The sequence below is a fragment of the Anoplopoma fimbria genome, chromosome 8 (assembly GCF_027596085.1).
Source record: "Anoplopoma fimbria isolate UVic2021 breed Golden Eagle Sablefish chromosome 8, Afim_UVic_2022, whole genome shotgun sequence".
Taxonomy (NCBI): Eukaryota; Metazoa; Chordata; class Actinopteri; order Perciformes; family Anoplopomatidae; genus Anoplopoma; species Anoplopoma fimbria.
In genome coordinates, this window is record NC_072456.1 from 26,910,524 (window position 1) to 26,934,278 (window position 23,755).

General features: G+C 41.3%; 1 protein-coding gene across 1 annotated transcript in view; it reads left to right on the top strand.

The window, feature by feature from the left end:
- Nucleotides 1-23,755, top strand: part of palld (palladin, cytoskeletal associated protein) — a 64,905-nt gene that overhangs the window by 19,804 nt on the left and 21,346 nt on the right. The window contains 9 exon segments of the mRNA XM_054602350.1: nucleotides 4,256-4,431; nucleotides 4,775-4,841; nucleotides 6,338-6,455; nucleotides 6,553-6,615; nucleotides 9,602-9,743; nucleotides 10,609-10,632; nucleotides 11,262-11,381; nucleotides 12,914-12,973; nucleotides 12,976-13,381. Of these exon segments, the coding sequence (XP_054458325.1) occupies nucleotides 4,256-4,431; nucleotides 4,775-4,841; nucleotides 6,338-6,455; nucleotides 6,553-6,615; nucleotides 9,602-9,743; nucleotides 10,609-10,632; nucleotides 11,262-11,381; nucleotides 12,914-12,973; nucleotides 12,976-13,381 (1,176 nt within the window).

Below are 23,755 nucleotides of genomic sequence, written 5' to 3' on the forward strand. Positions count from 1 at the left end.
ATAAGGGGTTTTATTGTTGTGCTTGTTGGGAATGGTTTGTGCCTCTTAGTTCGTGCTCAGTCAACCCTCAGAGGAGCACAAGCCGACGAGTCCTGTGCTCTGCTCTGTGTTGCGTTAAATTGTGCCCAAACAAATGTACAATTTCCATTCCTGAACTCCTACAGAGCAGATGGTTTTACATTCTGCAAGGAGAGCCTGGCAGACCTGAGTGCCATAACCAGAATGGAAAACTACTGAAGACATTTAATTAAAAACAAACTTATAAGATCCTGAATTACAATTCTATTTTTGCATTTTTGTACACGTGTTGCCGCACAGAAATGCCATATTTATTTCTTGGGATCTGGATGGATTCTGGACACTCATTCCCAACTCCTAGAATCCCGAGGCTCGGTTAGTAGCGTCTGATCGTCTGATATGTATAAGACAGACATTTGCTTTCAACTAACTCCAATGTAAACCCATCCGTGTCATTATTAGACGGTCAGCTGACAGAGTTTAAAAAGCTAGAAAGTCAGCGTAGGACAATCACAGGACTTTCACCCAGGAGATTGCTGTTCGTGTCTGTTGAAACCAAGTCAATGTCGACACATTTTACTTTCGTTTTAGTATGTAACTTAGATATGTTAGGTATGTTACTTATGTAACACCAGTTACGTAACCAACAGAACTGTCAAATAATTTGACCCTGTGCAAAATCCCAATGAGAAAAACATCACAGCATGGGACGCTTAGAAAAAGACAACACATATTGTATGTGTCTTAAATTAAATAAAGTATGGAAAGTGCTTAGTAGCTTCACCGTTTCAAGAGACAAAACACACACATTCATACAGTGGATACAGTTCACTCATTCACAGAAACATACATAACAAACGTACGTATTTTAACCCAAACCACAACCTTTTCCTAAGCCTTACAACAGACTTTTGTTGCCTAAACCTAGCCAAGTAGTAAAAGCTTAGTAAACTTAATTGGTAGTTTATATTTTTAAAAGAAGCGAACACTATGTTTCTTGTGAACATGGAAGTTTATTATGATAAGATACTATCCATGTTACTTGCAGAAACTTGTTGGCGGTTAGAACATGGCGGAAAACATTTAACCTTGCTGTTTGCTGGCCTCTGTTCACTTATGTCCCTCCAACATCACTCCATCAAAGAAAAACAGTCATTTGCTGAATGATGTCATGTGGCACAAAAAGCCCTTTTCTCTATGTGTTTCTATTTTATGGCGTCCGAATGATTTTCCTGTGTTGAAGAAGATTTGTATATTGTGCAGTCCACATCAAACAGAGAGCATATGGCTGCGAAATCCATAGTGAAACATTTTGATTAATGCAGTAGATATTTTCCACCCACAAGACAAAGAAACCTGACTTTCCCAAGCAAATCACCAGCAGACATGGCAGTCACCCAAAACGAGTCGTTTCCTCCTTTCTCAGCCTGACTGTAATCCAGAAAAATGGATTTAAAAACCGCAGACATATTGGTTTGCTCAATCAATTTTTTCACTCTCAATTTCCAGCAGCTGTCAGTTGTGTACCAAAGAAATCTGGCATGAGTCATATTAACAGTCATGTCGCACAGAATCCCTGTGTTGTCCCAGCCTTTGTCTGTCTGGGTCGTGGGTTTGATGCTGTTGGGGGGGGTAGTAGTTGTGGCAGATGACTCTTGGCCTTTGTTGCCTCGAGCTCCAGACTCACCAGTGGATAAGGTCTCACTGCTCGTGCCATGAACAACTCTTCGTTAGTCTCATGTCACGATCTGTTTCCTATCGTTTAACACACCGGCGTCTGGCTGCAGGACAGCGCGAGCCAAGTTTCCGTTGTTTCCCTTCATCAAGCGATAAGACAGAGGAATTACCTCCGAGGAGTCTATTGTACGGGAGGGTCTGGTGTTAAAACAGAGTAGAAACTGAGTGAAAAGACTCAGCAGCGCTCCACCTGTCACTAATGGTGATGAATGGCTCGCCTCAACAATGACTCGCCGTATAATCTTTCCTGTCTGACCCGGCCTGACTCATGCTCATTCACCTCCCGTTCCTGTACTTGCCATTCATACGTTCACTTTCCCCCCCCTCGTCTCGGCTCCCACACCCACTCTTGTCAGGTGTGAATTTGTCCAGTATGAAGTGTTGATGATGGATTGCTTTCTGGAACAGGAGTTAGCCTGACACGCCAGAGTCTATAAAGATCTAGTAATGGGTTTGCAGCAGGATGTTGGGAATGATACCAACGAGAGATTGCTGGAATGTCCTCAGGTCGAGCTCCTGGACAGACAGAGCAGCTGTTCTTCCACCATTTAGGGAATTCCTGCCCCTCCTCTTGTCAATGCAGAGGTCGGGAGGTGAACAAGGCGTATATGAATGCCTTCTCCTTTAATAGGGTGCTGATAGGCTGAACAGTGTGTAGTGTGTCAACCCAGTTACCGGAATAAATTTGGACTTTCTGCAAACCCCGGATACGATGAATCTTGATGTTTCAGAACCAAAAATGCATTTTCATACAGTAATGTGTACAGTGTTTTAACCACTTGTGGCACTTTTGCCGTTTTTTGCCTAGCACATCATAAATTAGTATTAGCTCATCTACGCTACGCTAGCTACTATAGGTATACTGAATGTATTTTAATGATTGTAACAGTGAATAAAGTGAAACAGTGTTGATCCTTAATTTCATTGTCTTCTGTCTGGATCTCCAGATGATGTGGTGGTTTAATTTTACACTTTAGCTTCTATCTTTATCGTTTTAACCTGTTTTTATTGCTGAATCAGTCTGACATCTTCTGTCTGCTTCTCTCATCATCAGTTTGATTTGCCAAAAATGTTATATTTATTCAGGGAGTGAATACGTTAGTGAGAGTGTGGACTTCATGGTTTCTCTGACAGTTTGATGGAGTAGCAGCGGGGGGCGGGGCTTAATGAAGGGTCTATTACATTTATGTTTAGGCAACAAAACTTTCTTTGTAAGATTAAGTAAAATATGTCTTGGGGTTAAATTACTTTTGGTTTCTAAATCAGACAAGAACACTGGTCTCCTTGGTGAAAGTCCTGGGTATATATATATAAACCTAATCTGAGAGAAAATATTATAAAAATTCTTCTGAAACGTAATCATGTAGTTTGGTTGTATGGGAATGTAACCGTGAGTGTGTCAGCGGGGTCTCTGGTGTATCTTGATTAGATGTGTCATAATGCACTTTAAAAGTAGATAGGACAATTAGCACTGATGAAAGCAACAGACTCCCACAAATCACGACTCGAGGCCCGCTCTTTATGTGTGTGGTTTTGTAGGAGATGGGTCATGTGACCCCCCTTTTGTTTGATCGCGTGTTTGATGTGGTAACATGGTGCTGAGGGGTCTGCTTTAATCACAACCCTGTGAAGAGAGATGAGACAGATGAAGATGGTTGTGTTGTGTGGACTCTCTCATCCCTCCTGGGTCCCAGGATCAGGGAACAAAGACCCCCAGGGAGGTGGTACAAGGCCCCGGCGCCTGCCCAGACACACAGGCCTCTGATTGGAAGGAGGGGAAAAGGGTGTATCTGCTTCCCGTAACACGGCGTCTCGCCGGGGCCTCGGGGTGGCTGACGTTTGGCAGATATGGAATCTCAGACATGCCCAGAGGGGTGTGTGTGTGTGTGTGTGTGTGTGTGTGTGTGTGTGTGTGTGTGTGTGTGTGTGTGTGTGTGTGTGTGTGAATGACTAGTTATTGATGTTATTTAGATTGGCAGGCTTCCATCGGGTTAGGCAAAGGTGTATTTAAGTTCAAGTCTTTGTCAAGAAGAGTAATGGCCCTAGCTTGCTAAGATTTACATGGATTTCAGTAATTATTCTTATTGCCTCATGGTCTGTAATGCATTTTTTTGCCTTTATAGTGATATTAATTGCTCTTGGCACGAAGTTTAATACTTACATTTTCAGCCACAAGTCAATGGTGAAATAATATGACTCATATTTAAGACATTTTTTCTCTGCATGAATCTGAATCCACAAAATCTGTTGGGAATAGATTGGAAATAGGCTAAGTCATCATTTTCTTTGCATCCCTGTCTAGACTGTGTGGTGCTAAAAGTCACAATGAATTGAATGCATAGAAGAAAACTGAGTTTAAATGTAATAGTTTCTACTCTGGATAACGCTAGTTGTACTGAAGTTATTCATTTTGGTGTCACTCTTCATGCATCAAACTGTAGTTTCACTGCTGCTCTGATTGGTTAAAGTAACCACAGCTGTGATTCACCTCTTCTCCCAGGTGGTTCTGTGAAGGCCGCGAGCTGCACAACTCTCCCGACATTCAGATCTGGAGGGATGGTGACCTGCACACTCTGGTGATCTCTGAAGCGTTCGAGGACGACACGGGACGTTACACCTGCGTGGCTTCCAACAGCATCGGAGCAGACAACACCTCTGCTGAGGTCTACATCGAAGGTCAGATGTTTGCACGTCAAGAAACTATAAGAATGTTTACTTTTGAGGCATTTATAAAGTAATACTGTACTAAAGAGTCTTTGCTGATCTCTAAATTTTATTATATGTCATAATTTCCTGATTCTGTAATGTTTAACAGCACAAAGGGAATATTGCTTTATGGCACAAAACAAGGCTGCTCAATGTTAGTGGATAAGATTGGATGACCCAGATTTCTTAATAATATTTATGATTTTTGTTAAAAGCAGAACAACTTTCCTGGGAATCAGGAATGGCTTTCCTGGGAATCAGTTTTGACTTGCATCACGCATGAATCAACGCTTTTGTTTTTGTCACAATGCAGGAGCTTCGTCATCAGACTCAGAGGGAGAAGGAGCCGTGTCAAAGTCCAGATCAGGAACCATGCCTCAGTACGTGCAAACACACTCTATTAAAAAAGATAGCGCATGAAACGCTCCACCAGTGGTTTGAAATAGCACACTTCCTTTCTCCTAAGTGGACCCCCACCTTGTTTAGAGGTGTTGTGAATATTGTGAGGATAGATAAAAGCAGATTTGGGAATATTTGCATGAAGTATTTATATTTATTTTGCTAACATTAGACATTTACACAGCTGGCAGCACATATTTAGCAATACAAAAATTAAGAGCTAGGGCATTTGCAAACGTTAGTTGCCCGATCTTGCGACACTGTGTTGCTGAGACAGAGAAAGGTATCAAACAAAGTTAATCTTCTCTGGATAAGTGGGTCTGAAAAATGTCATTTTAGTGTCAGAATGTTTGGAAGAAATATGGCTTTTGAAAGATGAGTCCAATATTTACTTTGATGACTATGGGGCAAAAGAATCGGTCATAATCTCCCAATGGAGTGAATCGATTTAGGACCCGCTGCTAGCCTCCTAAAGGAGTAGAACAAGTGTGTTTCAGCATGACCTCTCGTGACCCAATGACCCAACGAACCTTGAACCTCCTGAGCAGGTTAACTGAGCCCTGCAGCGGTTTATCAGGTCTACTGCCTTTAACTAGGCCCTTAAAAGGCCCTTAAACAGCCATAACCCTCACCAAGTACCTAAATAATGACCGATGCAGAAGGCTAATATGGTGAATAATCACCCTGTCAGGATTGTCCCCTATACTTACGGCCAAATGTTAAACTTTTAACTCTTTTCCTGCTTTCACTCTCCTTTTCTTCCTCTCCTCTTAAAACATTTTCTTCTCATATTAGTGATGTTTATTTCATGAAAATTTGAGCCGAGGACCAAAGTGCACATCTTTTTTTGAATAAACAGATCCAGATGGTGATGTAGGAACTCATTAAAATGTTTCATTAAAGGTTCTATCTACAGGACTCAGCGCTACTGCTGTTGTTTTTGCAAGGTTAGCGCTGTTAGCACTAAGCCGTCTCCATGTTGAGAGCCTTAAGAGACAATGGATATGCACATAATTAAGTGTTGAGCACCTTAATATTACAAAATAATATTTTTTTATTTCTTTTTTTTGCAATTTTTCATTACAGAACTTACTTGACTGGTTAAAATGTGGCACATATGTTTATTTTTATGTCTAAACAGATCAAGATGCAGATTTTAAATTTCAATTTTTTTGTGCACTCCACAAATGCAAATGTGGAGTAAGTTCTTTCTACTTCTTTAAATGTTTTTCATTATTATCTGTTGTATAAATCTGCCTCCATCTGGACTACTTCCTGATTCCCTTTCTGTTTACACACTGAAGCCAAGATCACTGATATCATCTTAATTGCCAGGGAAACAATTTTCTTTGATTCAAATATTATATTCTAACTAAAAGCATATCGAGTTGAGAAATGCCTCCTTTTTTCTTGGGAAAGTTTATTTTGTTTCGTTGTTTGTGCATGTGGTTGCTGATTTATGCTTTGTTCACTTTAGAGTTCAGAAGAAAACTACTTCAATGTCCCTGACGATACGCTCGCCATCACCCAAAACCCCAGATGTGCTTCCTCATCGCTCCACACTGGTCCAGTCTCTGTCTCAGCCCCCACAGCGGGTAAAGCCGACCACACAACAATGTCAAAAAAGTGGAACATTTTCTTCAATGACCTGAGAAAATGGCTTTCTGAAAATATGTTTTTCTTATCTTCTAGATGCAGAGCCCAGTGTCATCACTATACAGTGGTGAGGTGTCTAGTCCTCCTATATTCACCAAAGTAAGTCTGCGTACACAATAATCTAAACATTCGCTCCGGTCAAAAGTATGTGGACAACCAAACAGCATAAAATAATGGTCATTAATATGCTACAGCAAAGGCTCCGCTCTTCTAGAAAGCTTCTCCATATGTATATATAGATCTATATATGTATCCATATATAGATCAACTGGTCCGAGACCAATCGCAACTTTTCCAAGCAAACCCTGGTTTGGTTGCACTGAGAACATAATTCAACAATAGCAGGAAGTGAACCAAAACGCAGGGCGTTTGCTGAGATAAACACAGGTTTACTTCCCATTGCTTAACATCAAAGCCATAGAGAACATACAGAATATGCTAGATTAAGTCAACAGAAAACATTTATATCGTAATTTGTAATAAACTTGAGGATTACAGTAGATCAGTGTTGAGTCAAATTGAAAAACGTTGGCCCTTCCCCTTCGCACACGGCACTCAGTACACTATTTTTTTATTTGATCCAATTACATTTTTTCAGTCTGAAACCAACCAGACTAAATAGAAAACTTATCATAGATTGTATAAAAAATTGGAGTCAATCATCGTGATGTCACCCATTGGTTTGTTGACTTCCGTTATGAAGCCTCCAGTTTGGTAATTTGGCCATCGGTGAACGGAAGTTACCATATTTGCACTGCGGAGGAGTGACGTAGAGCATACCCTGCTTTATGGTCTGTTTGACTCTAAATGGACCATAATTTACGAAATGAACATCATGCTGTATTGAAGAAGACTTGAAACTAGAGATTGAGACCATAAACTCATGTTCACAAAGTTTACTGAGGTAATAAATCCGCATTGAACCGGAGGTTGCTGCCTGAAACGTATCAACTGTATCAATTTCAATCAGATTCGGACCAACCAAACGGACTATAGCTTTTGAAAGCACCCTTAGCTTCAAAAGCATTTATGAGGTTAAGCATTGATGTTGGGTGAGAGAACTGGCTCGCAGTTTGTGTTCCAGTACATCCTAAAGGTCTTTGATGAGGTGGAGGTAACGACTCTGAGCAGGCCAGTTCAATTCCTTCACACCAGTGTTTGAAAACCATTTCTAATTGGAAATATTTTATGCACGGAGACATTGGCATGAAACAGAAGGGATATTCCCCAATCTGTTGCCACAAAGTTTGAAGCATACCATTGTCTAAAACATTTTGTATGCTGTGACATAAAGATTTATCCTAATTAATACTAAGGGATCTAGACCAAACCATGAAAAGCAGCCCCAGATGCTTACAAACAGTACATCGTGTATGTAATAAATACACGTACATACACATGTACTCAGTCTCCCTGCCTTCCCCTTAATAACAGCATACAGTGCTGTGGCTTTCAGCAGTGGGGGTCAGATAAAACACAAAGCTCAAGAACACCCCTTTTCCAGCTCAGACTCTTCAACACTCTCCCAGCTCTCCCCCTCCCTCCCTCAGGCTGTGGGTCTGGTGATGGTGGGGCCTAGACAAGCTGAGGCAGCGCTTCAACCGGCCCTGCCAAACCCACCAGGGTGAGGTCTCTTTCACTCTCCTTCAGCCAGTCAGGCCCTAAATCATTTTCCACTTCGTTACACAAAGACATTTGTTTTTCTTCTCCCTCCACCCTCTCCTCCGCCTCCTTTAAAAAAACTGTAATCATCTCAGTGAGAGGACGTTCGGCTCTAGTGAAGTCAGCGCCGTGATGTCACCCAAACAACACACATATACAATGTCAGACCCGTGATGAACATTCAACCTCTGGTCTTCCCAAAATATTCACCATGCCAAATAAGACACTCGGTCACAAAGAGAGAGAGGCTCGGGCTCACAGGAGCATTTATTTACGCTGACACTGAGTGCCTCTTGTTGATGGATGTAGAAGTCTATGTGGCTCTGGTTAATTAGCACAACAGATAACACTGTGTTGACAGCGACTTCTCCATCAGCCCCTATGTTGATGTTTTCCACAGTTGTGCAACACTATAAGCTGCCATATGATTGGATGGACCAAGGTATTAAATTGGCATCTTGTGATTTGTATAAAGACGTAGAACTGAATTTAACAGATAGGATGGAAGCCATGTGTTGTAGTGAAACAGCTGGACTCCATAAGATTGATAGATGATGAAGAAGCGGTCATTTCGCAGTGAGCCTCACTAACTAAAGTAAACAAAGATTACTTTTGGATTTCCAGCTTTACTGCCCGATTTGTCAGTTACTCGTTGTCCTTTTTGTCAACGGAAGTTGTGACTTCCTTTGACGGCGAATGTGAAGCAAGTAAAATATTCCGTGGGACGGATAGTAAAGCTCCATGTCCTGAACTAAAATGATTAACTTCTCCTCCATTAATTGACCCTAGAGTGATATTTACGGAAGAAAGAAAATATATCTTCAAGCTCTGATTTGTTGTCCCTCGCTCTGCAGCGTTCCAAAAGTTCTTGATCTTGAGCGCGGCTTTCATACATCCACAGAAACAACAATGGATTCAAGGGTCCAAAAACCTCCCATGTGAACGGCCCCTTAGGGTGCTTTCAAAAGACAACATTTCGTCTGTCTTTACGCAATAAAATGCACTCTTCTGCGGACCAAAGAAAACCCGCTTTGAGACCGTTTGAGAGCGAACACAGGGCATTTGTTAAGTGGATTAAGATAAACGACTTTTAGGTTGACATGAATGGGAGAGGACTGACTTGGTCTTCTATAAAAGTCAAGATGTTTGCTTGATATCAAAGCCGAAGAGAACATACAGAATATGCTAAATAAAATATAAAGTCTATAGTGTTCTGTAGTGAAACTTTTACAAGCGTTCTGTTCCTCAAATGGTGTTTCTTGACGGTGTGTCATCTTCAGCTATCTCCATCCATCCCATGCTGTATTTCTGAGACAGATTTATCTTTTTCATTACCGGTCTCTTCTCATTTCCTCGTCATCCTTCACTCACTCGCTCCTTTCTCTCATAACCTCTCTCTTTCTTTTATCCCTCCTCTGTGCAGCTGTTGCAGGACGCCCAGGCATCTGAGGGCCAGGTGGTGGTTCTGGAGTGCCGGGTCCGTGGAAGCCCTCCTCTGCAGGTCAGATGGTACCGCCAGGGAGAGGAGATCCTGGACTCCCCTGATTTCCGGATTCTCCAGAAAAGTGAGATCTTACTTCTAAGTGGTCATGAAAGCCCATTGTACAGTAGCTGAGTGATTTTAATAATATATTTTAATATATGCTAATAATAAGGCTGTACACAAATAAGAATCCTTTTTCTCAATATTAAGATTCAACTATTTAGCTTTCTATATAGATTATCTGGCAATCCAAAAATCCGTTTGCATGAATTTCAGTGATGATGATGATGCGTGCCACAGTTTCATAATGAACCAAAATATTGTTACACTTCTGTTATAAAGCCACGGGTTCCGTGATTTCACCGTCGCCATCTTGGCATTTTTTCATCCCATTAATGGAATTTACCAAATTTGGAATGCAGAGGAGTGACGTAGAGACTCTGTTTACGTCTTTGGTAGCAACAGCGACCTGTCAATCACAGTAAAACATCCCCTGCTTTATGGTCTGTTTGACTCTAAATGGAGCATCATTTACTAAATGAACATCATGCTGTATTGAAGAAGACTTGAAACTAGAGATTGAGACCATAAACTCATGTTTACAATGTTTACTGAGGGAATAAATCAAGAGAGAAGTAGAGTCATTTTCTCATAGACTTCTATACAACCAGAGGAGTCGCCCCCTGATGGACACTAGAGAGAATGCAGCTTAAGACATGAAGCATTGGCTTCACTGGGCAGAACCGGAGTGAAGACAAGATCATATCTATATATATACATTTTCTAAAAAATTATTCATAGATCTAGCCTCTTATAAAAGCAGAAATAAAGAACTTCGAGTCAACAGAATTGACAGATGATTAGACTTTTGGGAGGGCAGCCATAGCGCTAATAACTAAAATATATTTTTGTCTTCTCTTCCCTCCTCTGAATATCCTGTGACTCAGAGCCTCGATCTGCAGCTGAGCCAGGTATGCCACATCAATCCCTCACAAGTCTATTGAAACTGTCAACTCCAACACACTGCTTTCATGTTCCCAACCGCAGTCAGTGGTTCAAATTAGTAATGGTTTATTAGATCTGTCTGTAGACTCAAATAGAGTTTGGTGGTTTCACTATCAGCTGCAGGCTTTCACTTGGTCATGACTACAGCTAATCACAAGTTAATAGGTCTGCTTCTCACAGGACACTCGTATCACATCTACGCTCCAGTCAGAGGGAGTCCCACCGTCAGTGACACATAAACATACACACAATATATCACACGCTCATTCATGTAGGAGATTCTTCACCTCTGTGAATCAGGGGTCATTTCAGGTGTTACTTTCAGACTGTGAGTCACTCAGACGGCCATGAACATCTGTGCTTCTCCGTGTCTGTCTGTTCTTCATGAGCAGTTAAATCCATACTGGTTTGTCTTTTCCCGCCGCCCTCCGTGTGTCTGACTTTAAAAACTGACTCACCACGAATCAAGTGTCAACATGCCACTCCACACCTCACATCTTTCGACTCTACCCATATGAATCTAACCTTCACGTTCATCAACGGTATTGTTCATGAAAGGTGTATTGATGGCGTTCTTTTTGGGTTTTTTTGTTAGAGGAGATCTGCACCCTGGTGATAGCCGAGGCCTTTCCAGAGGACGGAGGTCTGTTCTGCTGCACGGCGTCCAACCCATACGGCTCCATAAACAGCACAGCCAAACTCACTGTCGCTGCAGGTGAGTCCAACACAGACAGAAAAAGAGATGCTCAGCATGCTGTTACCAGGCAGCATCTGGGCATCAACAAGCATCGGGCACCACAGCTGAATGTTGAAGCCAATGCTATAGCCCTTTGAACCCCCAAAATTGCAAGTTGTATTGAAAAGCATGATTCCTTTAAACATTCACCAAAAATAAACCGTTTATCAGAGCTAAAAGCTATAAAAAAAAGTCATGATCGTTGGATTTTCATCTTTCAGACAAACCCTTAAGTCACATAAAGCAACCATATCAAAGCCTAATATTGTGATTTTTCATCAAAAACACTTTATTCTACATGTCTCATATTGCAATAAAACAACTATAATGCCCTCAAACTGTTTGGGGTTCAGAGGGTTAACATACACTTCCTGTTTATCCAATAAGCACTTAAAGTCTCTTGAAAATCATCCACACTCTGCCTGCATTTATCAAAGTCAATACACAATCAGTAATACAGCATAAAATGTGCCAACAGTTAGTTGAGCATTCGTATGGAAGCCCAGTATTTATGTTAAAGGTTAAAGGTACTGCTGTGGATATGTTTGAGACCCCTAAAATACTTTGATGAATCCTTGCAAAAACACCAAAGACACACAATAACACAAACAAGCTAACCAATCAAAAACATTCTAAATATATATTATTTCTTTAAGCTTCAGTAACAGATAATGGTGTGAAACATAAACCAACCCTAGGCTCCTACATGGTTCTTTGGAAACATATTGTTAATTCCCCAGACTATACATTGTGACATGAACTGCAGTTTCACAGCCGTGCTCGAAGGGTCTCTATTCAAACAACAATAACATTATTCTAGAAGACACATTTATTTATATTTTAACTGTATTTATGATGTCCTATTCACAGCAGCATCAGAGGATGAGTCCCAAATTCAATCCCCATCAGTATATTGTCTAAAATGCTTCCCCTAAAAAAATTAAATAGAAATGTTCTATTCTTTGTCCACCACAAATGTAAATGATAAATGAATCATGGCTTGGTTACACTAACTTCTGATAGTCCAGTAATCCTGTGGAGGTTTGGTTTGGGGTCATACTGGATGTCTCAACGAGATGACCATCGTTTGTCGTGTTTATCATCGTGTGGTCTGTATGTGAGTGGGGGTGAGAGGCGTCATCTGATGAGCTGCTCTTTGTATGGACAGCAGGACATAAATATTTCTGTGTGTGTTATCACAGACAGAGCTGTGTATGTGCTGTAAGGGACTCACTGCGCAGTTAAAGGAAAAGGCTGAATAAACAGGAATTGCATCAGCCTGACTGGACCCAGCTGCTACTTTAGATCAGATCAGCTGTAATACCCTCGTGTGTGTGCGTGTGTGTGTGTGTGTGTGTGTGTGTGTGTGTGTGTGTGTGTGTGTGTGTGTGTGTGTGTGTGTGTGTGTGTGTGTGTGTGTGTCTGTATCTACTGAGGTATGTGGAAGAAAAACATTAAACATTAAAGCCCAACATTTTCCACTTTTCTTTTTGTTTGTTTCCCCACAGCAGCCGAGGACTCATCCTCTAATGGCATGTCTGCTGATAGCTCAGGGTTTGAGGATGTGGCAGCCTTCCCCCTCCCCCCCCGCCCACAGAGATCAGCCTCCTGGAGCTGCCACCCAAGATGCTGCCTCCGCCCGGCGCTTTCCTCATCAAGGAGCTGGAGATCTGGCCCGGTGTGTCAGGATTACAGCTGGGCCCAGAGGTAGAGGACAAGGGGGAAGGGTCTGTGCAGAATGGACAACCCCCAAATCTAGCATCACCACCAAGCCCACCTAAAGCAGCCACACCGCCACCACCACCTCCACCCCCACCTCCACCCCCACCTCTGCCACAGTCTGACCCTACAACAGATGTCACAGTCAGAGCCCAAAGTCCAGCCCAGGTGGCCCCAGACTCCCCTCCATCCCCAGGTCTATCGTCTCCATCCCCTGGAAAGGACGGTCCTCCGCTGCCCACCAAGCCTAAACCAAAGCTGTGAGTACCTTGTCATGTGAGCCCAGAGGGCGGGTCAGTCACCCTGGGGAGGGCTGCTGGGGGGGTGAGACAGGCTGGGAGGCCCGTCTGAGGTCTGGTGGAAATGATAGTGTCTCAGCTTTGTGTAAGAGTTAACGCGGGTGGGAATCCCGAGCCCTGTTTTTAGAACAAAGCATTCCCCTGCTCTTTTTATTCGTTGGTGTCAATGTGGCATCGTGTTAGCCGGGGCGAGTCTGCCGGCTGCCTTCTGTCTGTGGCTGTAAACAGATCTGTGTGGCTTATTTGCTGGATGGCTCGTATTTGTGTCTGTGTAAGCCTGGACTGCATGCCCAGCCCAGGACACAGCCATTGTGTTTATTTCCTGAGCACCTTTCTGTGAGCTCTATAGGGATCAGGTAGGGTGTCACCAGTTATTAGAGAACTGAATGGCTTTGTTTTCAATGATCCTGTGCATTTTTTTTTTTAGATGTCTGCCGTGGACAAGCCTGTTGTGCATGGATTTTTTTATGTCACTTGCTGGTGCATTTCTTTTTCATTACAGTATTTGTTTGCCTTTGTCAGAAGGAATACTGTAGCTACATGGCTAACATCTTAATCCTCTTGGCTACAAGTGTGACTCCAAATGCCCGTTCACTCTAATGGAATGGGTTCGTCCATGGACCGTGTTACACCACTCCGCCAAGTTCCATAACAATCGAGCGAGTAGTTTTCCGTGAAGCTGCAGACAATTAAACAATTCCAACCAAAAACATAATCCCCTTGGCGGAAATGATTATTTAGAGGAATTATTTCACTACCTTCTTCTCTGCCATTCTTTTTAAATATGTTGCACAGCTGTAGAGATTGAAATGACGGTCAAAATATCTCAACAACTATTTGATGGATGGTCAATAAATGATTTGGTATGAATATTCATGAGTCTCTGAGAATGAATCCTACAGACTCCAATGATCCCCTGACCTTTCCTCTAGTGACACCATGAAGTTGACATTTGTGGTTCAAGGTAAATATGCAGATATTTATTTCCTCCTCAGGATGAAGTTTAATAACTTAGGTGATCCCCTGATTTTGCGAACAGCAGGACAAACGTTCAGACTGAAATTTCTTTACGAGATGGATTGGAACCAAACTTTTAACATTCATTGTGAATGATTTCTAATGACTATAGTCATTTTCTTGTAGTGCAACCACAAAGCATACATTTTTGGAAGGATTGCGGTAAAGTTTGGTGCAGACATTCACGGTCCTCAGAGGATGTAAACTTCTGGCCCCTGGCCTTTCTTAGACAATTCTTTGGTTTATGATTAGCCTGGCTAATTAGCAAATATTAGCATGCTAACTTGCTAAACTAAAATGGAAAACAACATACCTGCTAAACATCCACATGCTATCATTGCTGCATTGTATTGAACGACGCGAGCTGCATCTAAAGCAGATGGTCAGCAGTGCTGCTGTGCGGGTTATGACAGGCTGCATTTAGACCAGAGTTTGGTTACAGTGCAGTAACGCTTGGTTCTTGCATTGCTCCGGCTAGTTTCCACTGCATGCGTACTGGACTTGATTCCTGCTCGTGGACGTTACATTACTGCATATCTGTTGACATTAATGTTGTGACTTGTTAATTCTGTGCTTCCAGAGCTGAGAGTGTAGAGGAGGAGATGGAAAATTACAGGTAACTATTTGGCTGTGAGGGTGATGCTCTGGATGTGATTTGAGTGGCGCCACATGTAGCTTAAGCAAACAAACAACAGTAGAAATTATGATAGGGTTTCTGATGCATTTCAAAATGATTTTATAATATTGCACTGTTGGCGGTTGGACAAGAACTGACTGGAATCAGCTCATCGTTTGTGCATGTTTGTTGGTGTAGAATGTGCAATTTAGCAAATCTTACACAAGGCAAGAGAGATTAATATACCAAATTCTGATGTTCTGAATTTCTTTTATGGGGTGCAGAAACAGTTACTGAGACTGAGATGCCACAAAGATGGAAAATAAACTGACTTTTTATCTCTAAACGGATGAGGCAGTAACGCTGCTGCTCTCATCCACAACAACAACAACATGAACACACTGCTAAAAAACAATCAGCTCCCAACTGTGAAGCAATTAGAAAGCATACGCCATCCCTCTCCCTTTAAATTCTATAATAACACCGTAAAAAAACAGCAGCGCTGCCATTAACCAAAGGTCACGTTTCTGCCAGACTTTGCCCCGTTTCCTCAGGTGACATGCAGGAACAGACTGACCACTCTCGACCTAAAACCCCCGGAGCTTATCGTTGAGTTCATCACTTCCTGTTCGTCGTGTGCCGCATCGCGTACAGTCTGATATGTCGTTCCTTCTCTCTGAGCCACGTGCTGCTATGAAACATTCACGGCCTTTGAAATCACTCCTAGTTTGTTTAATTGCATTTTACAAGAGTTCTGTTTAATAAGTACCGTGACTTTCTAACAAACCACTTTGTTTACATGCTATAAATTGGATAGACTGAGTGGAAACTATGACCCTTAGGCAATAACATGAAATACACTCGTTGTTTTAGTGGATTTTACGTAAAGGCAGTGGGGATCAGTATGGATTAAACGTTTATTATCTGAGGGAGCAGTGTAGACTGTGTAGACTTAAATAGTGTGTAGACTTAAATACTTATTGAGAATTATTTCTAAAGTAATATCTGTACATTACGCATTAATTACACAGTTCAACGTTAACCATCACAGTGTGAAATAAAGTTTTACCGACATAATTAATGCTTTTCTAGTCTCTGATCTCTGATAATGTTACATTGTAAACAACCAATCTGTGTTTAAATCAACAGGAGGAGAGCTAGTAACGTTAGCAACACCGCTAACGGCTAATGTACAAAGGTTCCGTTCAGTTACATTATGATGCGTTCAGGCTCTGTTCAGTGAAAATGAGAATTGAAGTAAAAAAACACTATAAATTTCTCTAACAAAATAAAACAAAAAACATTTGGAATGTTTGACGGTTTACTGACGTCAGAGCGATTTAAAAAAACTTTGGGACCATGGCAAAAAAAACATAATAGTCTGGATCCTTGTAGACCAGCTGCTTTAATCAAACAACAAAAAGATCTGTATCGGCCAATATGGTTCATCAATGATCAGCAATCAGTATCGGAGGCAAAAAAACGGGATCAGGGATCAGGGATCATAAATCTGTGTTCCGATCTATGACTCTATAATAAGATCCGAACCGTGAGTTTTATGATCCGTTGAACCACTACACAGCACTTTATTATTCATAAAAAGGGACAGCTGCTTTAAATATATTATACAGACGTGTTCAATGTGCACAAATCCAGAATAAATGGTTCTAAATCATAGGGAAAACAATCTGGAAGCCTGAGTGAAGGATGGTTTTTGCTTCAATAACACCGAGCTGATGAGATGGAGGAAGTCGTTGTGTGACTTGGCATGCAGGACGGACTGCAGGAGACCTGGGCTGTGCAAACAGACCTGCTGTTTTTCTGCCCTGAACGAGGAGAGAGCAGGGTCGGTAGGTATTTGGGTTTGATGCCCGGCGTTGATGTCAGACGTCAGGATAAGAATCAAAGGAAATGCTCGGGGGAGAGGCTCAGATTGGCCAGTTGGATCCGAACCAAACCCCCGGGTTTGGAGAGAAAGCAGAGTTTTACCACATGGTAGAGAACAGATAGATTGCCATTTGGCAGCACAGTCTCATTTTATGTTCCTCTGGAATGCAACTGCTTTTCCTTTGTGAAAAGTAATTCTACACATAGAAACAAATACTATTTGGTTGCCTGCTATAGTTGGAAAGATTGATGGACTTATTTTCAGACTACTGTAAGCAGGATCAAATTAACAAGTGACACCATGTGCAGTCTGTGTTTTTATTGCCCTCTCTGAGTGGTCTGAGGATTAAATATACAAAATAAACATATTGTGCTAAAGTTACCCACTGCTTATTTGTGGCAACTAAGTCATATTGGGATTGAAGCTTGTTTTAATGTGTGAGATGGTCTGGAAGATGAGCTCGGCTATCTCCAGAAGGGTTCTAAAAAAAGATCTGGCAGGATTTAGGACTACAGTAAAATGGGAGAATCTCAAAACTCACGGTTCAGATCGTATCAAGGTTTTGAGTCATGGATCGGATCAGCAGAGAAAAAAGGAAAAGATATAAAAACTTTGAGAAATTCCTTAATCACATTTTTTTGCCATCGATACTGATTGTCAATGAGCTGATAAAGATTGTTTTTGTTATTGTGGCACAAGGCTCCACACAGACAACGTCCCGATTAATCATTTCAACCGTCCTGGAGTCAGTACAAAGCATTAAAAAATATATTTCTTTATTGATTAAAACAAATCTAGTCAATAGTAGTTTTAATGATGTATTATATTCTGGTTAGAGCTAGTGTTAGGAAGTTAAACAGCTCATAATTCATCTCTAATATCTATTTAATATTAATGAGAAAACATCTCTTTCAAACAACTTTATTCATTCAAGTTTCTCGCCAAAAACTACATTTTACAAGATTACATTTGAACACATCATGAGACCGATAAAATGTACCTTTGCCCAATACTCATTTTTACTTAGAGAGAAAGCATGAACGCATTAGGGCTGTCCTAGACCAAAGACATTCTTAGCCGACTCATACACTCATATGACTCTTTCGACTGATAATTGTTAAGTTGAGCCATAGTTAGCCATAATTCAGCTGGATGAGACTTTGCATTTCAAAGAAAGTTCATTGCCATCTTGGAGTTACGGTCTCTCCTGATTCAACAACACAACTCCCCTCTCTTCAGGGCTCCTCAGGGTTCGACTGCTCACACGGGACTGTCTGTAAAGCCACATTATGATAGACTGATAACACCTGGAGCTTGTAAATCTGTGTGTGTGTGTGTGTGTGTGTGTGTGTGTGTGTGTGTGTGTGTGTGTGTGTGTGTGTTTTGATGGATGAGGTGTGGGTGCTGCTGGTGTCCAGTGTCAGCTCTCCTATATTGATAAAGGCGCATGGTTGCCATGTGTGACATTTCACAAGGATCTGCGTTGCTTACATTCATTCTGGTGTAATGACATATCCTTGCTAGTCCAGGAGGTGCATGTGGTTGTGTGTTTTCACTTTTCTTTTTTACATCCAGATATGTGTACAGTAGCTTTGCTGTTGAGATTAAGGCTTTCCTTGTGTTGCTAAATCGCTTTTATAGCTCCAGGTTGTAATTACAGTGTACATTTAATGCAGTGAAATGTTTTGGCACGATAGCAAGCAAGAAACTACCTCACTGAGACTGAAAAACAACACTACAACACAAAGGAGGAGACAGTGAAAAGTGTCAAGCCAGTGCAACGCGTCGTAGGTGTGACCCTAATGATATCGACCGTGATAATAAGGGGCAAAGCGTTATATTATAGGGTGGGATAATGTCTGGGTGGGCGTCACGCACACACACACCGAGCACAAGTAGCATAGGCAACAATTATCCTCGATCCATTCCACAGCTTAATCTCTCTTTCGTAAGGCGAGGAATCAACTTTGACAGCCAAAATTGTTCTCTTGCACGGACTTCATTCCACAAAGTGCTTTTTTATGTGTCAGCTGAACTCTTACTAGCAACATGTCTGTGGATTTTTTTAATCTTATGAAACTCTGACAGTATGTAAGATTACAGATGATGAAAAACATGCACACATTGGCACTCAACAGGACCTCAATTTAGCTTTTTCTCACCACTGAGAGTCTAGAATGATTCAAGTTTTTTGCTGGTCATTTATTAAAGAGATGCTGTAATAGTGAATGAATGTCTGGGCAATCTAAGTGGGTATGTAGCACAAAACCAGACGAATAAAAAGGATGGAGACTTAAGTTGTGTTTGGTAGCACAACCAGACTCTCTATGTTCGGCCTAAGTTGCTGTAAATAACTTTAGACTGTCGTGATGGGTTGTTTGGGTTCAGTTTCATAACAGTAGCTACCAAGAAGGTTTACCAGTGACGGGTGGAACTTATAAAACCCTAGGACTAAACAAAGAAACTGTCAAACAAGCATGGATCTATTTCAGTTGACTGTGATCTATTTTAAATAAACTGACACGAGAAGTGTGTAAATGAACTCTTACACAAAACTGAAAGTGTAGCAGATTTCTATGGAATAATCTCATCTCTCCCGTACCGTGATTGTCGTTCTCCCGCCCTCTTCCTGACCTACGACCAATTACCACAGGTGTCTGTGACTGACAGCTACAGTAACCAATCAAACAAAAGAGCTCAAACTAAAGGCTCAATCTGTGTTTTTTTATTTTGTTTACCCCACTGTTTTCCTTCAATATTGCTAAGAACTGTTTATTTTCACTACTTATTCACTATTTACATCGTTATCTTAACCATTTTTCTTTCTCTTTTAAACTGAATTACTTTCACTTTAACTGCCTTACTGAATCATTTTCATCAAACTTTATTAGGAACCAACTTGTTTCAATCCCTTACTTTTCACCAGGGCTACACAAACAAACCAAAGACCTACTGTACATACAGTAAGCACTGCCTGCACTTAATTATAAATGTTTTGAATTGATATTTTAAGTGCAGCTAAATCAAAGTAGCCTTTGTATGGAAAGTTGAGTTCTGACTAACGTACATCTGCTTGTGTTAAGGGAGGAAGTGGAAAGTTTCAGACTGTTTAATACATCAAATGGTTATTGTCAAACCTTCTCTAGCATGACCTATTAAACACGCTAACAATGGCTGGGAGTTATTGCTGTAATCATTATTGTTTAATCTAATTACCTAACATAGATATATATCATAGTTTATAATATGCAATAATCTAATTAACTATGCTTCACTGTTCTCTATTCTCAGATGAAAATCATGTTTTTTGGAGTCATTCATTTGGACAGAAGAAGTCTGTAAAATGATGGCATGATGTGATGATATCATCATATTCCACCCAAAATTGATATGTTGAATCCCAAACACAAAAAATGCCTAGAGGAAGCGAGTGTCACTTGCTGCACCATTTTTAATGTTCCTCTGCTCTGCATAATTGCATACTGCAGTGATAAAGATGAGGAATGGTCTAATCCACTTTAATGTGGCCTGTTTTTCATGCTGCTTGACCTTCTACCATTCAATCCCCGTCCGCTGACATTATTGCCATACCGCTGAGATTAAATGATTTCTGCAGTAGCTCCAAACCTCTTTAACCCCAGTGAGGGCCGTTGTCAAGGACGACAGCATACAAACTGAAGACAACAAACAGCTTATTGCCAACAGCCAGCCTCCCACTGTCACTCACACACACACACACACACACACACACACACACACACACACACACACACACACACACACACACACACACACACACACACACACACACACACATACAACTTGTACTTGTGTTAACAGTGTGAAGACGCAGCAGGTGACTGGTTGTTGCACAGGACTTTTTCCTGCTATTCAACTTAAAGCAGGATCTATATTCTTTCCCATGTTGCGTTGCAGAGAAAAAGAGTCCTGGCTGCCAGGAACGGTCGCATATCTGCGCTGTGACTCAGAGCTTCCTCTCAGCGTCGTGTTTGTGTTTACGAGGTGCATGTCGTGAACTCTCTAATGAAGTATTAACAATCACTTTCTAGTCGAGGTGTTGCTTGTGGTTTTACGGTGCGCAGGAAACATGCACGTTAAATAACCACATATGGTTCTGGATGCACACTGAGAACTTTGCGTGCAGTTCATCATCATCATCATCATCATCATCATCATCATCATCATCATCATCAAATGTCTAATTAAAAATGGAAGTTACACACTGACTGTGGATCAGTTCCCTAATGGAAGGTTTTGATTAACCAGCAGGGCAGAAACAGAAAGTTGATCATCATCAGGGAGGGGATGAGATTGTGCAACAGAATTTTAAAAAAGCAAAAATGAAGTCAGTGGGGAGACACAAGGGAGCAGGGAGAGCAGATCATTTCACATCAGCCTCCAGAGTGAGAGATGGGCAGTCCTTAAAAGGACATGGGAGACACGGGATTGGCTGAGACGGCGGACAGACTAACCGCTGGATTGGTCGGTCGAGCTAGAATGACCTGCAGGGAACGGAGAAACTTTCCAAATAAGGAAGAGAGTTGTCGGAGCTGACCTTCATAACACAGAGAGAGGGGTGGGGGTGCTGGAAGAGCAGAGAGAGAGACCCGTGTGTGTGTGTGTGTGTGTGTGTGTGTGTGTGTGTGTGTGTGTGTGTGTGTGTGTGTGTGTGTGTGTGTGTGTGTGTGTGTGTGTGTGTGTGTGTGTGTGTGTGTGTGTGTGTGTGTGTGTGTGTGTGTGTTTAGGAGTTGACAGCATGGAAACTAACAGGCCTCAATGATCCGCTCATAGAAAGCACACTCTGTGTTTCCCAGGAAAGAACACCCTGGTATGTTAAACACTGAGGCGCACTACACTACACATAACCGCACACACACACACACACACACACACACACACACACACACACACACACACACACACACACACACAGACACACGCACAAACGTTCAGAGGATCACATTGTTTCCGGATGAGGTCAATCAACCTCTGATTAAATCCTGACCCCGTGTGTGTGTGTGTGTGTGTGTGTGATCTCTCTTTAGACACAGTCCGACCAACACACTTCCACTAATTAGTGGGTGTAACGACGTACACACACTCTAATCTCATGACACCGCTGTCACCGAGATCCCGTCTCTGAGTGCGGAGGAGATTCTCGCTGACTCGGCCTCTAAACGTGTTGATGAATGGATGAGTCAGAGCATCAGGGGATGACTCGCTCCTCTAGAGGGGGGGAGGACCCTCTGTAACGGCTCCACGACCTCTCCCCCAATAATAACATGAACACTGACAGCTACATTTGGCACAGGACGATGTGGAAATTTCATGTCACGGTTATCCCAGCTGAAGTAATTGAGATTCCTGATATTTATTTATTTATTTACCTTTAATCCCCATTGCAGACTAGCGAGGAAGAAGCTACACTTCCTGGGGTCCGTACAAAAACACTACATCACAATGTCAAAATAATATGTAATTAGATTCAAAAAGCAACAAGGGAACAAAAGAAAAACAAGGAAACTACAAAACCAAAACAATTAATCTACAACAATAATACTACAACCAATGACAACAAAGACTGAACAAACAAAAACATTACGAAAACAACAAGAAAAAAACCTAGAAATAATATATCATTATAGAAACTGCTAACCCAAAAAACAAAAGGAAAACTACAAAAATATAACAATGATAATGACAATTAAAAAAACACAACAAAAAGTACCGATAATCATTAAAATATGCTTAAAAATGACACCAAAACAAACTGGAATCACTTTACCTAGTACAACAATGAATACAAGGTGTTTTTGTGTGTAACAGGTGAAACAAATCTGTAAATGGAACAAGTGAGAATTAACTTGGTAAGCTCTCTTGGAATAAATTGTAATATTCAAGAGATCTTGAAATTAGCTGTTAAAACTCATTTTGATCAATATTTCACTGGTATTAGGAAGTCTTGTGTGTCATTATCAGCCTGTAACCTGTGTTTTTTCACTTAAAAAGATATTCATAGTCTACAAACAAGTCACTATCGCACTAAAATGTTTGGTGATTGTGTCTCATATTGAGATATTTTGACTGGTATTAAGACAAACTTGGTAAGATTTTGCGTTTTTGCAGTGTAGCTAAATTGCATCACCGATGGGCCACATCAAAAACAATCAATCTTAAATAAAGTAATAATACCTTCTGCAAGAATGTAGAACAAATAAATAAAACATAGCAAAAATGTGTGAGTCTGTTTTATTCTTACTTTTATAATTCCTGTTTTTAAAAAAAAAATGTAATCAGACTCTATTTTCACTTCTTCTACATGACTGCGAACAAGACAGCTTTTTTGAGTCACTCAAGTGAGAATATTTACGATTATCCCGATAACATAAATTCACCTTATTGTGAGTGTTAAACCCCCGTATCTCAGCTTCCCTCGGCGCCCCCCCTGGACCAGATCCCGGACCTCCCACCTCCCATCAACACGCCGTGACTCATCAGTGAGTCTGGAAAACAGGGGCTCTAAAAATAGAGGCCTCGCACACATAAAAATAGAAATGACTTATTCTTGAAAAAATGTTTTTGTTTCATCCCACAAAAATGAGGAAAATTCCCTAATTGAGAAACGGAGCGTCAGTGAACATATCTCAGTGAATGAAACCAGATCTGTGTGGTTGTGACGGGAGTGTTTGCACTCAGACTTTGTCTCCATTACTCATGTTGTTCCAAAGGTCCATAACGGTTACATAAAACTATTACGTTGCGTGATCTCGAGCATGTAGATAATAGAAACTGT